General features: G+C 39.5%; 1 protein-coding gene across 2 annotated transcripts in view; it reads left to right on the top strand.

Annotated features, from left to right (window-relative positions):
- Window positions 1–16,771, top strand: part of LOC132833310 (neuronal vesicle trafficking-associated protein 1-like) — a 55,984-nt gene extending 39,213 nt beyond the window's left edge. For both annotated transcript variants that reach the window (XM_060851475.1, XM_060851476.1), the window contains exons 4-5: window positions 4,286–4,396; window positions 14,729–16,771. In XM_060851475.1, coding sequence (XP_060707458.1) covers window positions 4,286–4,396; window positions 14,729–14,932 — 315 coding nt within the window. In that variant the 3' untranslated portion in view covers window positions 14,933–16,771. The remainder of the gene's footprint in view (window positions 1–4,285; window positions 4,397–14,728) is intronic.
- Window positions 16,772–17,259: the final 488 nt, after the last annotated feature.

Below are 17,259 nucleotides of genomic sequence, written 5' to 3'. Positions count from 1 at the left end.
TATAATCAGTGGATGCATGATTAATTGCCCCCGACAGGATCGCCCATGAAAATTGCAGCAACCACTTATGAAGAGAAAAGCAGTAATTTACTCTGCCTATTCTCCCTGCAGTGGCAGCAATTTAGTTTCCGTATTGTGCATTTAAGTTTGGTGTAAAGATGGCAAGGGTTTAATTTTCAGTGTTTTGTTTTAGTGACCGTGTGTTTCTGGTTACATTTTGCGCTTACCCCATTTTCGTTCAGCTGCCTCGGAAGAAGGTTAATTTTCCTCATTTAATCGCAGGTAGATAGGGTAGTGAAGAAGGCGTTTGGTATGCTTTCTTTTATTGGTCAGAGTATTGAGTACAGGAGTTGGGAGGTCATGTTGCGGCTGTACAGGACATTGGTTAGGCCACTGTTGGAATATTGCGTGCAATTCTGGTCTCCTTCCTATCAGAAAGATGTTGTGAAACTCGAAAGGGTTCAGAAAAGGTTTACAAGGATGTTGACAGGGTCGGAGGATCTGAGCTACAGGGAGAGGCAGAACAGGCTGGGGCTGTTTTCCCTGGAGTGTCGGAGGCTGAGGGGTGACCTTATAGAGGTTTACAAAATTGAGAAGCATGGATAGGATAAATAGACAAAGTATTTTTCCTGGGGTTGGGGAGTCCAGAACTAGAGGGCATAGGGTTACGGTGAGAGGGGAAAGATATAAAAGAGACCTAAGGGAGAACTTTTTCATGCAGAGGGTGGTACGTGTATGGAATGAGCTGCCAGAGGATGTGGTGGAGGCTGGTACAATTGCAACATTTAAGAGGCATTTGGATGGGTATATGAATAGGAAGGGTTTGGAGGGACATGGGCCGGGTGCTGACAGGTGGGACTAGATTGGGTTGGGATATCTGGTAGGCATGGACAGGTTGGACTGAAGGGTCTGTTTCCATGCTGTACATCTTTGACTCTATGACTCTAAGATAGTCACCACACAATTCAGATCTCCCTATTTACTTCCCAAATGCAAAATTGGAAACTTGTTTTCTCATTGGGAATTTTTTTTTATTCTTGCTGTATTCCTTTAATTTTCTCACCCTTGCCCGTGCCATTTAAAGCATAGGAAAATTCGTCTTTGGTATTAAATCGAACTTTTACGTTTTGCCTGACTTGTTTGAACATGCTTTCAGCAGCAATTTTTGATTGTCTTCTCGAATGACTGAGTGGCTACCTCATTCTTCACCTAGTGCTAAACAGAAATGCAATCTGAAAAGGGAAGATTTGTATGCAGAGGGCATTCTGAAATGTGATGAATCCAACAATAATCGGGTGGGTGAGCTCACTGGTAGGAGAAATATAATTTTGTGATGGATTTTCAATGAGTCACTCTTGCATGCTATCTGGAATGATGCTGCAGTCAGACAGACTAGATTACTTTGTTGGATTGATCAGGGTGATTCTAAGATGGACAGAAATATAGCTGTGACAGACCCTGTGGCTAGGCATGAGTGTATGCATATGGTACACATCATATGTCATCAAGCTAGCAATGTTGCAGTATGCCTCATGGTGACTCCTTATTACATCTAGGGTCAGACCACGCGCATGTTTTACAACTGCATTTTCAACCACAGGGAATAGTTTTGATGCAAGCTGTCAATATTCAGAGGATGATGAGTATTGTTGACATTTATCCACATCGCACATTGTTGATCTGGTAATAGAGGAGAATAATGAGGTTTCAACGCTTTTTTTCTGTGGCAGTGTTATGTCCAATCATGGTTTACTGGCACTGATACGTACATTTCATTACATGAAATAATTTAAGGGCTCCTGACAATTTAAAATTACTTACAGAGAATGGGATCTGATCAACACACAGCACCAATCCATCGATATTTAAATCATATACCCTTCCTTTTTATGGAAACCTCAAGAAGGCCTGAGGTTTATAATGTGGGAAATCATTAAGGCTTACAAAGATGAGATGAATCCAAAATGTAATCATTTAGGTTTCAGATGCCTGAAACTTGCAGAAATAAAGGAAATTTGGGATAAAGTACAATTCAGTCATAAAATTAAACTACAGCTATTTTGTCAATTTGACATTATTTACCATATGTTACCTGCTTGGTTCATGTGCCCATTGAGTAGAATATGATCATATTACTATGTTGCCTTCAATCATTAAAATTACAATAACAGAAACCATCTGTCCAAAATTCCATTACATTGATGGTTAACATGTTTTCTGCAGTAACATTTATGATCAAGAGCAATTTTTCTGTTTTTTTTAAAATAAGCTCACTTTTGTGGAGACTGATTCTAATCAATGAGAGGCTTCTTAATTCAACACCTTAAGTTAATATATTTTGTCAGATGACGGTTATGCTCAGCAAAACATTGTTTGATCTATGCTTCCTTTAGATGTTGGCCGTTTTGAATCTTCATGCATTCTTGGCTGTGTTGAAATTGAAGCTGAACATTTAAGGCCATAAGAAATAAGCAGGACTAAGCCGTTCGTTCAGTCCCTCCAGCCTGCCCTGCCATTCTGTTAGGATCCTGGCTGATTCAACATTGATGTTTGATATGTCCACTTTCCTGTCTGTTTGCCCCTAATAATCCTTGATTTCCACTACTGATCAAAAACCTATCTATCTCAGCCTTAAATATACACAAGGACTCTGTCCCCAAAGCTTTCTGTGACAAGGAGTTCCAAAGCCACTCAACCCTCAGAAGAAACCCCTCCTCATAGCAGTCATAAATTCACACTCCTTTCTTCTGAGACTGTCCTCCGAATCTAGACTCTCCCATAGAGGGAAAATATCTTTTCAGCATGGTCTGCTGTTTTTTTTTGTTGTTTTTCAGGAAATTAAGACCATTTCTATCTTCTAGCTGTCTGATTCTATTGCCTTCTATGCAGTCCTGGGAGAGAAACCTCTACAGGGGCCTCTGTTCCCATTCCTGCACCATTGCTGCTGGAATCCCCTAAGGATTTTTGCTTGGTGTCTGTCTGTTCCTCACTGACCAACATTTGGCTCAGTGACCTATAAAATCAGATAGCTCCTTTATATCCTGCCGGATTTCTGAGGCATGTTGCCCAAAATTTGAAGTCTTCCTTGGAGGATGTGTCTAGTATCAGTAACTTGTCTCTTGAATGTTGATGAAGCTCAAAGAGCAATGCCCATCAATCCTTGCACCCCTTGGATAATGTGTGCATTGATCATATAGCATGGTGTCTAAGCCCCAAGAAGCAACCAGGCTCATTTCTGTCCCTGAATATTCAAATTCCTAGCTAAAGTCTAAAAGAAAATCTTGCACATCCTTGATTCGCTTTTCGGTGTTTTGATTAAAAGTATGTTACTGATGATTAAGGTCACCAATAAAAAGAAGGCATAGAGAAATGGCCTAAATAAAGCTGAATTGAAAGTCTATTGCAGTCAATTCTTGTCTAACCTCAGTTGGAACACTAGAATGATAGCTTCATTCATTTTCTAACTGTAGAGAACTGTGTGCATTTGTTTGCATTTTGAATTGCGTGGTATTTGCCACAGTTTGCTTTCTTGTTTTGCAGAACCTTAAGATTGTACTTATCATAATAGTTGCAGGCTTTGCTAACCATGTGATCTCTTGTGGGTTTCAATCCAGATGTTCGAGCTAATGGACCATTGTTCAATAAAGTGTACAGATACAGATCACACTGTCATAACTTTGCCCCTTATGAATACATTTCATAGTCAGTTACCTTTAGCTTGCTTGAAGCTTGGAAAGATATTGTTATGCAGTCGCAAAAATTGACTATTTGTATTAATTTGTAGTCACTTGATATTCTCTACATTGTCGCCTTCTTTAATTTATAATTTATACTGCAGAATTTTAATAATGAATTTTTGGTCTACCAGAGGATCGAGTTTGCTCAAAATAGTTGTTTTCAGAACACATTTATTGATTTGAAAAAATGTCTACTGTGGCATGCAGTGTGATCAATCCAGGCCAGAAATACAATATGCACCATATTGGTTAGGTTGTCCTGTTGTTTTCCTTTGCATGGAATTGGTATCAACATCATCGTTTTATGACTCATTTTGTTATCTGGATGAGATAATGTGAAGGGAGTGACCAGTTATAATTTCCTTCATCGTTTTCTATAATATTTCGTACTGAATTGTCAGGCCATTACTATCATTCTATCTTGTCAGTACAAGTCTGTAAAGATGATGCTACATTTTAATGACAAGAGTCTAGTTTCTCTGGGAGAAATTTGGAACCACATGTAAATCCCTTTAAAAATAATACTGTATCTTTTCATTCTTTTGCAGGTCACAGTTCTCATTCTCTTTGCACTGGCATTTCTTACCTGCATAGTGTTCCTGGTGGTGTACAAGGCTTACAAGTATGAGCACAGCTGCCCAGATGGATTTGTCTTCAAGGTGAGATCCTCCCTTCGACAAATTTAGGAATAAAGCAGTATACAATATTCTGTAAAATCCAATTTGATGATCCACTGTCATGATCTTTGTGAATTTGAACGTTAATTATACTTAGCTTCCTCCAAGGCCAGTTCAGACTGTTAGACTTGACATTGGCTTTCAGTCCAGGAATGCCTGCATTTTTAAAAAAAAAACTTATTTTTATCTTCAATTCCTCCATTGCCTCACCTTGACTTATTTTGTTCTAACCTCACTTAGATCTGTCAACCTCTGAAAAGTCTTGTGTCACTAATTCCACCGTCTTGGACACCTTCAGTTTCTTTTGCTGTATCTTTTCCCAGCCATGCTTTCAGCTGCCTAGATTCAATGTTCTGAAATCCTTCTGTCAATCACTTCTTTCTCTGAGGCTCCTTAAGGCCTAACTCTTTGACTGAGTTTTAGTGTCACCTGTCTTAATATCACCGGTCTTAATAATTCTTGATAATGCCTCGATCCTGTGAAGAGCTTTGAGGCAATATATGTTGAAGTTGCTGAATATTTGAATTCCTGTTATACAAAATGAGTAATTTTCTCAATATTCCTCCTGCCAATTTCTGTTGTGAAATTATTATCTAATTGATGGGTTTTTCTTCAAGAGTTGACAGCAATGCCTCAGTACCTCAGTCAAATGGTTATTTTTGACTGTGGGTCAATAAGCTTGCAGTTTGGGGGAGAAAGTTTTTAAATGAACTGATCTGGCCTTTCTCCCAATATCCACAAACATATGGGTCTTTTAGATGATAGTGTTCAGGACTTAAACTTGGATGATAATCTTCTATTTTAACCCTGCATACTTGGGGATTTCCCACTTTGCTTACTATCGACCTAGTCAAGGTTACCGAATTCAGCACAAGCCAGGAATCAAACTTGGAAAATATCTGGCTAGATACTTGCAAAGACGTTTCAAATTTGCCTACCCTTTGCTCTCTTTCATATTCCTTTTTTTTCAGTACTGAAAGGTTTAAGTGATTTGTACTTACTGACTGATCTGACTAATCCCACTGACCAATCTCAATCACCATTTTTCTGCATCCACCTATTGCCATCCCACCTACCTTGCCCCAGCCCCACCCCCTCCCTCTATTTATTTCTCAGCCCCCTTGCCCCTCCTCCATCCTGATGAAGGGTCTTGCCTGAAACATCGACTCTCCTGCTCCTCTGCTGCTTGACCGGCTGTGCTTTTTCCAGCTCCATATTTCATTGACTGTGACTTTCCAGCATCTGCAGTCCTCACTATCTCCAACTGACTGACCACTTTTGCCACATTTGGGAGAACTTAGTGCTTGGTTGTATTCCTGAGTAGCCAGGAAAATATTTATGTTCTGCAGCCTTTATTGCTGCTGTTCCATTGCCTGTTTTCAAAAATGCATTTTCTGGATATTCCAAAACACCACACACACGCAGACACGCAGACACGCAGACACACACAGACACACAGCATGAAAACAGACCCTTTGTTCCAACACATCCATGCTGACCAGATATTCTGAATCAATCCAGACCCATTTGCCAGCACTTGACCCATATCCCTCTAAACCCTTCCTATTCATGTACCCGTCCAGATGCCTTTTAATTGTTGTAGTTGTACCAGCCTCCACCACTTCCTTTGGCAGCTCATTCCAAACACCACCACACTCTATGAAAATGTTTCCCTTTAGGTCCCTTTTATATTTTTCCCTTCTCACCTTTAAACCAATGCCCTCTAGTTTTGGACTCCCCTACCCTGGTGAAAAAGACTTTGATTATTCACCCTATCCATGCCCCTCATGATTTTATAAACCTGTATACGGTCACCCCCTCAGCCTCTGATGCTCCATGGGAAATTAGCCCCAGCCTATTTAGTCCCTATTGCTCAAACCCTCCAACCATGGCAACATCTTTTCCTCACCCTTTCAAGTTTAACAACACCTGATGTTTGAAATTTAATCACTGCATGGTCCTAAAGTAGCAGTAAGAGAAATGACTCATGAATCTGTTCTGGTGATTTTGATCAGGAAGAAACATTGCCCAAGAAAACACTTCTGTTCTTCTTCAAATAGTGGCATAGGACATTTTGGTATTTAACTGAATAGACAGGCTTTGGTTTAATATTTCAACTGAATGACAGAGTCTCTAGAAAGTGTCACATTTTATACATCACTATTCTTTGTTGACCTCCACAGACAACAAAAAGAATACTGGAAGGAACTTCTGATTATTGGATTTAGGAGACAGATGGTCTACTTCAATGACTGCTGCAGTGGGCTTTCTTTTCTTTGTTAATTTTCCCCTAGGCTTTGGATAGAATCAACATGGAAAAACAACTGAGCCCGCGTACATAAATCATTTAACAATGGCCATTATATGATTTGCTCCAGAAAAACAGTGACAGAAAATTTGAGCTTATAAATCAAATTGTGGCCATTCCCCCAAAGGCTGTTGTACTTGAGTTACATTCATAATGTGCTGGATGGCCATTCTGCATTTTACAGTGATTATTTGTTCAACTGCTTGATACTTTGTAGTTGCTGTCAGTTTAAAGTTCAGTTCAATTCACTGGGTAGGATAACACTGCTGCTGATAATATCTAATGCTGTCTTTTTGTTTGCTCACTGATGGATGGCAAGGTCTTATGCTGCACTGCGTAGTGTGCCTGGATCCTGAGCCAGAAACTCCAGATTTGAGTGCCATCCAGAGACTTCATGGTTAAGGAAGCTGTCTTCATAGACAGACTGAAGATCAATTGTAAATGCTTCCCACACACTCCAAAGGCAGGTGGCAAGAGAGATTCTGAGTCAGGAATGTGATTGGAAGAACGCTAGGATCTCTACTATTGCTGTCTGGTTCTCCAGGCTACGACATGCATTTGGAAGAGCATGTTGTAATAGCAACTGAGATTTCCAGAGTGACTAAAACTCCCCATTATGTGGATGGTCCAGAATGAGTACCAGGCAGGCATGAGGTATCAGATTATGTTTGACATTTTTCATAGTCTTACCAACTCCAACCCCATCCACCTTGCTGCTCACTCTACAAAACTGACTGCGTCCATATCTGGGAACTATGATTTTGTTGGTAGGAGTTGCATCTCGATTTGTGCCATAGACTAGGATTTCCTATACTAATCAGAGACAAATGAGGAAGATCCATAAATGTTCTTGCACGATCATTGGTGTCTATAATAAACAAGCAAGATTTTTGTCAGTAACATAACCAGATGCATTTGGAAAATGCAAGCCAGGCATAATTTTAATTCGAAACTCTAGAGCTGCCAAGATCACAATCAACTTGAGGTTTCAAACTGTGAATGAATCGATTAGCAGGGTGTCTAGAACAGCAGGTTCTTACAAGGTATTTGCAGGATAGAAGCAAACAATTCAGCTGAATAGATCCCTGTGGGGATTTTACTCCACATGGCATCACCTCACTCCTTTATTTAACCTCCACCAACATACTCTTCCTGTTCTTTACTCCTTTGTGTTATTGTTTAGTTTGCTCTTGAATGTGTCCGTAGCTGTTTGTTTGCCTCAGTGATTTCATTTAGTGGCAAGGTTCTCATTCTAACCACTCTCGGGATGTAATGTTCCTCTTGAATCCTCTATTGGATTTACTAGTAACAGTAGATTTACTCACAGCACCAGGGACCCAGGTTTGATTCCAGCCTCGGGCGACTGTCTGTGTGGAATTTGCACATTTTCCCCCATGTTTGTGTGGATTTCCTCCCGTGGTCCAAAGATGTGCAGGTTAGGTGAATTGGCCATGCTAAATTGTGTGTAGTGTTCAGGGATGTACCTGTTAGGTGCATTAGTCAGGGGTAAATATAAGGGTAGGAGTAGGGGAATGGGTCTGGATGGGTTACTCTTCAAAGAGTCAGTGTGGACTCTAGTGTTTGGCTGAAGGGCCTGTTCGCACACTGTAGAAATTCTAAAATAAAAATATAATAAATTATTTCCTAATTATAGTTTTACCTTTTTTATGACGTCAGATTTTCACCACCGAGGCAGGGAAAGTTGGGAAATATTCCAGTTAGTTGATTGTTTTGGGTTAAAAGCACCCTGCATTATGCAATTTAATTATCCACCAAGGGCAGACCTCAACAGCAACATGAAGGTGAAAATAACCTAAGCTTCTAACAATTCAAGGTAGCTCGCACTCATACATACTTAATGGTGAAAACACTCCCGTTCATACTTAGATTTAGATTTAATTGTCATGTGTACTCAACTACACTTATTACAGAAAAAAAACTGTCTTAATTTAAAGAGGCTATTAATCAACTGTGAGCTCATAACATTCTGCTGAGATGAAGCTTTAGAAACTCAGCCAAGCATTCATAATGACAGTAATAGTGCTTGAGGAACTGTCAATAAAAATAACCCTATTGAAAGTGTCTTGTGGCACAATGGTAGAATCCCTACCTCAGGGTCAGAAAGTTCAGGGTTCAAGTTCCACATGCCCCAGATCAGTGTCATAAAATGTCCAACCAGATTGATTTTTTTTTAAAAAAGCTATTGAACTTGCATGACTAGCTGTTACTTTTTATTTTCTAACATGCTGCAAATGGGCTGTTGATCCCTTATCTCGTGCCTACCCTGAACACTGCCTTCCATACCTAGCCCACTTTGCACCTTGACCTTCCTTTCTATCTGACAATGTACCCGCACCGATCTAAAATCCTGCTTTTCCATTACCCTCACCTGACACTTCCCTGAGGTACTTACCCATTTACAGGAGCTGTCAGTGACTGCCTGTGACACTGGATCTTCCTGAAGGGCTCATGCCCAAAACGTTGATTCTCCTGCTCTTTGGATGCTGCCTGACCTGCTGCGCTTTTCCAGCAACACGTTTTCAGCTCATACTGGATCTTTAACTTTACAGATTATGGCAAATGACTGCTTTGGAAAAAAAGGGACTGTTCTGTGCTACAACAGGACCTGTCAGAACTGAAATGCAGTTTCACATTTCTGAAGGAGCTCCGATTGGAATCATCTGTCAGAAATGTAGAACTCTTTAGTCACATTTAAAAAAAATAAGTGGAGAGGCAATCTGTATATGATTGCCACTCCTCAGAAATCAGGCCCTTATTCCTACATGCAAGTACTCTTGAGCCTTGAGATAATTAGTTAAGTGTATCTCAATGTGAAAGGACCAAACAGTGGGTCTTGTTGTATGTGGCGGTTTTGACTTTTAGAAAGGTTGAATCATCTGTTGTTTGGGACCATGACACAGAAAAAAAAACTCTACTTGAAAGATTAGGAGTGTAATTATATTTTCACTTGGTTAATGGAAAGGCAGAATTTCATTATTCTCCTGCTCTAATGCCTAAGATGATGTGCATTATGGTTGCACTTTATTTCTTGAAAATTTATAGGAGTTGTAGCTATTCACAATTATTATTCTTGCCAAGATGCATCTTTACTGCCTCAGTCCACTTAATGAAAAACATTTACATTTTCATTGCATTGATGTGTCATTAAAAGTACACCGAGCAATTGAGTTACCATCACGACCATCTCATTAGGATTACCACACTTCATAACTCAGCAAATTTACTTCTGTGAAATGTGCTGTGACTTTCTAAATTCAGTTGGTGTCAGAAAGATGTTGCAGATTGCTACAAGACTCAGCTATAATCTACTCAGTTGAGAGATACTGGGCTGGATATTAGCAAGAGGAAGGAACAGCCACTAACCCCGGGGTCAAGCTGACTTTGGACTTTTGCTGCTGAAGCAGTCTCCTACAGCTTTTAAATTTTTTTTTCTCCTCATTTTATGCATATTAACTATTTCTGTTGTACTACAAATCATTATCCTTTTTTTTAATACATGCTAGGACACAAGTTTCCAGTTTTGAGTAATTGAGCATATGATCGGCAAATTAATTTTAACATAACTGCTGAGTATTAACATTTTGAATATCACATTAGGTTAGAAACTAGGGCTGGCATATTCAATTTAGTTTTTATTGAAGTGTGGTGATGAGCATCAAAGCCAACATCAACGTCTACCACAACTGGGGGATCTTGCAACAGACAGGTATCTATGGATCGCCTTGTAGGTTTTTTGGTACATCTCCTCTCAGGACAGTGATATCCCACCCTCTGAAGCTGCAGGCAGCCACTATGAGCAGCAGTACCACTTCCAAGCAGTAGGAGCTGCTTGGTGCCAGTACAGTAACAGTAATACCAAGGTACAGGATCAGTGGACAGGGCAGAGGAGTCAGAGGCAAAGTAGGAGGGTGGTTCTCAGTGGGATTTGCACCAGATCACCCTCACCCCCTATGAGAACCCCCCACACCAAACCAATAGGTAGTCCATTCCATTTTACCATTAGCTAGTCAGCCACTGTTCTCAGATGCCAGAAATTGGGTTAATTGTAGTGGTGGCATGAAGAGACACCAAATTGATGATGTTAGGCAGCAGGCCAGACAGATGAAGCTTGGACCTTTCCCGAGAACCTAGCTCCTGGGAAGGTGGCAAGTATCACTTCAACACCAATATTTTCCCCTCATTCCATCTTCTCCACCCCTTCTTGGGAGAGTAAGGATTATGCTCGTTGGATCTTATTGAGGCAGAGAGCAAAGAGATTTGCAAGTTCAAACAGAGAAGGCTGAGGGACAGCCTTACAGAGATATTTAAGGGCTGAGTCACCACATCTTCATCATGGGGACGTCATGTCTGACAACTCTGTTAGAATTCTTTGAGGAGATAATAAGCAAGTTAGACAAAGGAGAGCTAATGGACATGATCCACTTGGATTTCCATAAGTCTTTTGACAAGGTGCCACAGAGGAAGCTGCCAGTATCTTGCCCATGATGTTTGGGCACGATACTGGCAGAGGGCAGAGAGTTGGGATAAAGGGGTCATTTTCTGGATGGCAGGTAGTGACTAGTGGAGTTCTGTAGGGGTCACCGTTGGAACAACACTTATATTTATGTTATACGTGAACAATTCGGACAAAGGAACTGAGGGCATTGTTGCTGAGTTTGCAGATGTCACAAAGATAAATGGAGGGACGAGTAGTGTTGAAGAAGTGGGGAGGCTGCAGAAGGACTTGGACAGGCTAGGAAAGTGGGCAAAGAATAGGCAGATAGAATACAATGTGGGAAGGTGTGAAGTTGTGCATATTAGGAGGAAGAATAGAGGCAGAAACTATTTTCTAAATGGGGAAAGCCTTCAGAAATCTGAAGCACAAAGAGACATGGGAATCCTAGTTAGGGATTCTTTTGAGGTTAACAGCACGCAGGTTCAGTTGGAAGTGAGGAAGGCAAATGCAATGCGAGCATTCATTTTGAGGCTAGAATACGAGAGCAGGAACATACTATTGAGGCTGCATAAGGCTCTGGTCAGACCGTATTTGGAATATTGTAAGGAATTTTCGGCCCCACATCGAAGGAAGGTTGCGCTGGCTTTGGAACGGGTCCAGAAGAGATTTACAAGAATGCTCTGGGGATGAAGAGCAATTTAGGACTCGGGGTACTTGGAATTTAGAAGGATGGGAGAGCATGATTTCATTTTAAGTTACATATATTAGGGGCTGGATAACACTGACATGGAGAAGATATTTCCTTTAGCAGGAGACACTAAGACCCAAGCACACAGCCTCAGAGTGAAGGGATGAAGAGGAATTTCTTCAGCTTAAGCTGTGGAGGGGGGGGGGGGGGGGGGGGGGGGGGGGGTGGTTGGTGAATCTGTGGAACTCATTGCCACAGAAGGCCTGTGGAGACTACATCATTGAATGTATTTAAGACAGAGATTGAAATGTTCTTGATTGGTAAGGGTTACAAGGAGAAGGCAGGAGAATGGGGTTGAGAAATACATCAGTTATGATTGAGTGATCTAATTCTGCTCTTTTATCTGGTAGTCTTGTGGTCTTTTTATTTTAAAAAGTGAGAGGTTAGGATAAGATACTGTGTTTCCACTTGTAGGGAAGAAAAAACTTGATATCATTGATAGAAGATCTGTTTATCTTATCTTTTCTTCAGTCTTCATTTTCAAGAGTTGGGCTAGGCACTTCCATTGGATTGTTACACACACATGGAAAATATTCTGCAGTAGCCTTCTGAAGGCTGAGTGTCCACAAAACGCTTCTGCTTTTACCACCTGCCATCTGGAGTTTTGGTCATTAGCTCGTAGATCCTTCCAGTGTTTGTCCATGCTACAAATATACCTGTCATGGCCAACAGGTCCTTACATAGAACTCAAAAACAGAGATCTGGCCCAGATATAGTGAATGTTATTGCTGCCTCACAAGATCTCCATCAGCATTTTTGAGTGAATGAGTGAACAAGATAGATATCAAAGGGAATTTAGAAGGAACTTGTTTAACCAAAGAACGTGAAGAATGTTGAATGGTAACATAGAAAGAAGTTGAGGTGAATAGAATAACGTGGAGGTGCCAGTGCTGGACTGCAGTAGACAAAGTTAAAAATCACACAACACCAGGCTATAGTCCAACAGGTTTAATTGAAAGTACAAGCTTTCAGAGCACTGCTCCTTTGTCAGGGAGCTAGGAGCAGGATCAAAGGGCACAGAACTAACAGCATAAGATCACTGTGTCATATAACTGATGCCATATATTGAACAAACCTAGATTGATATTAAGTCTTCCATCTTTTTGAATAGGTTGCAGGATTCGAATTATGAAAGTTCTGGGATTTACATATTAAAGTCACATTCCCAAGATAACTTGAGGTTTTTTTTTAAAAAAGTTGACATTTCAGCTCAGACAATACATTAAATGCGTGAGGTTTGTAATACATCTCATCAGTTGTATGACATTGATCTTTCGCTATAAATTCTATGTCCTATGATCCTGCCCCACGAGCTACCTGATGAAGGAGCAATGTTCTGAAAGCTAGTATTTCCAAATAAACATGTTGGGACTATAACCTGGTGTTGTGAGTTTTACCCGAATAGAATAAGGTGAGGCTAGATAAGCATATGAGTGAGATAGGAATTGAGAATTGTGGTGTTAAAGTTAGATAAGAATGCAAGACGTTGGAGTGGCCCAATGGACCGTTCCTACAGTGTTGTTTGCAATATATTTCTGATGTTTGAATAAAATCCATGTGTTCATAACAAATGTTGAGCTCTCAATTAATCAAAACTGCAGTGTTAGAAATATTGTTATGGAAACCTAGAACAGTGACATAAAACAATCAATGACTTCCAATCCATTCAAATGACCTGAAAACAAAGAACATTGGAAATAATCTTGCTCAATTTGAAATTGTTGGTTCCACCCTCACACTGAAGGCTTGACCACATAGCCTAAGCTGAGAATCAGTGTCATTTTGAAGGAATGCTACAACTTCGGATTAGAGCCTCTAGATCCTCATGTAAATGTAAAATATTATATGGCATTATTTGAAGAGCAAAGGAGTTCTTACCAACATCATTAAAACAGATTATCTGATAATTATTACGTTGCCATTTGTGAGACTACTGAGTGCCACTTGGCTGTTGCCCACATTACAAAGTTGTTTAAAAAATTTAGCCAAAACTGATGGGAATCTAAACACGCGGCACAGTGCCTCAGTGGTCAGCACCGCTGCCTCACAACGCCAAGGACCTGGGTTCGATTCCAGCCTTAGACGACCGTCTGTGTGGAGTTTGCATATTCTCACCGTGTCCACGTGGGTTTCCTACGGGGTGCTTTCTTTCCCTCCCACCATCCAAAGATGTGCAGGCCATCTTTATAGATTTATACTAAATCACCCATAGTGTTCAGGGATGTTTGGTTAGATGCATTAGTCAGGAATCTGGACGGGTTACTCTTTGGAGAGTTGGTGTGGAATTGTTGGGCTGAATGGCCTGTTTCCCCTGTAGGGAATCCTTTTTAAAAAAAGTTAGAATCAAGGAGCAGGCGTGAAACAGTCCAGAATATTTGAAATTCAAATTGTGCAAGCTTGTACATAAACCTGGAATGTTAGCACATTACACTAGTCTTTGAAATGCTGCTCTGTAAGCTGCTTCAAGATGGCACAAATAGCGAATGATATTAGAAGGCAAACTTCACCTTGTAATGGATCACCTATTTACCAGACGTCCACTGGAAATGTACTTAGTTTCTTCCTTTAAATGCAAGAAAACAGTAACCTGCATATTCCTATCATGAAATTAATCCTGTCAATTGATTCTGCATTACAAAATAAAGACGGTCCTGTATTGTTCAGAAGTTTCATCCTAAATTCATTGTAATGTTTGGGAGAAAACTACAGTAATTGAAACACCTTCATGTTATTCCCACTCTCAGCAACCTGTAGATTTAGGTTTATTTACTTTCTCTTTGGTGCTTTTTTTTCCCTCTTCAGCATAACCGCTGCATTCCATCTGGCTTGGAGACCTACTACTCGGAGCAAGATTCTGCTTCTCGGGGAAGATTTTACACAGTCATCAACCACTACAACTTGGCTAAACAGACCATTTCACGCTCGGTATCACCCTGGTTGGCTGCACTTTCTGAAGAGAAAGCATTGGAGAAGGAAACTGAAGGTGCTGGCAAAACAGCTGAGTAAACTGCCAGGTCTGACCAGCGGTTCCTTGCCAAAATCACCACAGGAACCAACATTAGCTGCTTAATGTACGAGGCACTGACATTAGTAAGGTATGGAAGAGTTAATTTGGTCTAGTTCAGTTTTTCTTCCACTCCTGTTCATTTTGTTCATGTTATTTGTAAGTGTTAATGAAATTCTTTGCAAGTTGGCATGCTTGTCTCATTTTGTTAGGACTTCAACTAGGAATGCTGTACTTTTATTAATCTCAGGTTGTGGATGTGAAAGTAAATAAGTAGAAAAGTCCTGCTCCACATACCAATTCTCTGGCTAGATCTTCTAAAAATGCAATTAAACTCTTACATTAATTATGCTTTTTTTAAAATAAAGGGCAAAGTCACCTCCAAAAACCCTGTATACTAGGTAATGGATACTTGATCATATGATATGTTAGATTAGCGAATTTCTCGTATTGTCAAATTAGCAAATACAGCAAAGTATATTACTATGGTTCTGTGTTAACTTATAATGTGAATTGTTTTTTCTTAGAATATGAAAGCAGTAAGAGATTTTATAAAACAAACCATTAGAATAAAATACTCCATTCTGTCTGATGCCAAGATGTTGATACAAACATTGCATCTAGCTGAAATTGAGTCCAGGAAATGGATAGGTTGGAGTCACTTATGGAATTGCAAATTTGGTAGCTAGATCATGGAGATGATATATTGTCTTATAACATACAAGTCAGTTTCAACACTGTTTGTTGTAAACAATGTTTAAACAAAATGAAAGGCTACCATTGTCACAGTTTATTGACAGACAGCTAAGCAGAGCTCCTCTCTAGCCCCCCACCCCCCAGAAGTAGTAAAGGCTGCATTCTGTTTTTGCTCCTCTGAGCTAACATGGTTTTACAAAGATAAAATTATTTTGTCTAATTTCATACAGAAGATGAGATATTTTACACCAGTCACAAATTTTGAAGAAAATAATCAGGTTTTATATAAAAAAAATGGTTTTAGATTAGTTTCTGCCATTCCGGGAAGATATCCCAAGCAGCTTTTTCCTGAAATGGGCATATATCTTGACTGCTCAGGATGTGAATGGCACTTTAAAACCTTTGCCCAGTAGGGGGCACAAGCATTAGAACTTACACTAAACATTTCTGCAATCAATGACAATAATTGGAGCCTGTTCTTTAGAAGCTGAATTTGTGTGGAAAAGTCAAACAAAGTGTAGTGCTTTTATGGAATAAGGATTATTTCAAACCATGTCATTTTTTTAAAAAATGAAATCTTTTACTGATAATAATGAAACACTGTCATCTGTAGGCATTTTAAAAAAGTATTTTTCAGTCGTGCTTGTGTATAATGTTTTATTATTTAATTTATAGTTCAATTATACACACAAATTTTAATTCTGAAACATAGCCAATATTTGTGTAATAGTTCCTTGGTTTGACATCTCTCCATCTCCCCTCAAGTTCAAGAGGAAGTAAGCACCTTATTTTATTTCTGCCACTGGTCAATTATCCAGTAACCAACTGGTCAAATTACCTTTAAAATTAAGAGGTGCAAATATTAAGTCAAAATGCCAGATGTGGACACTTGAAACCAATTTCTACAAAATCACTTTGGATGTTGAGAGAAAGACACAAAAGGATAAAGGAGGAAAAAAAGATGCAGACGTACAACAAATTAAAATGAGTGCCAAAACATCATGCTTTGTAAAACGTGTGCCATATTTGTCATTTAGTGTTTATGGTGTTATTTAAGTCCTGTTTGTACAGAACTTCATGTGTTTTATACATCTGAGCAAAAATGATACTTGCATTGGATGTAAAATGAAGCAATGAGGGTATAACCGATTCACTATTTAAAACAATAAAGTCAAGTAATATGACATCATCTGATTGCAGTATTTTTTTTCTGAGCAAATTTTTATCCAAGTGTAAAATGCTTTTTCAGTTTACAATCACAGCTGATAATGCAGAATAATCTTGTAATAATGACATATATTCAATTCTAAACTTATTTCAATTATACAAGATTATAATGGATAAAATATGCAAGATATGAATCTTGTTTGTCAATCCTCTTATTACAGCATTCAATAGCATGTGAATCATCTAAACATAATCTGCTTTATTTCTCTTGATGCTTGTTTCCACATGCTCTCCAACACAACCAGTTTGGGCAAATTTGATTGTCACCACTTAAGCAGTAAAGTGGTGAATAGCATCATTCAACGATTACTGAACCCACCGATATTCATTACCATTCAAATCAATTGTAATGAAACTAATGTGTGCTTTTTAATAATTGTGTGGGCAGTTCCCTCTACAGTTTACT

Source organism: Hemiscyllium ocellatum, chromosome 36, assembly GCF_020745735.1.
Source record: "Hemiscyllium ocellatum isolate sHemOce1 chromosome 36, sHemOce1.pat.X.cur, whole genome shotgun sequence".
Lineage (NCBI taxonomy): Eukaryota > Metazoa > Chordata > Chondrichthyes > Orectolobiformes > Hemiscylliidae > Hemiscyllium > Hemiscyllium ocellatum.
The sequence above is the reverse complement of the archived record's forward strand: the minus strand, read 5'-3'. Positions and strand labels throughout refer to the sequence as shown.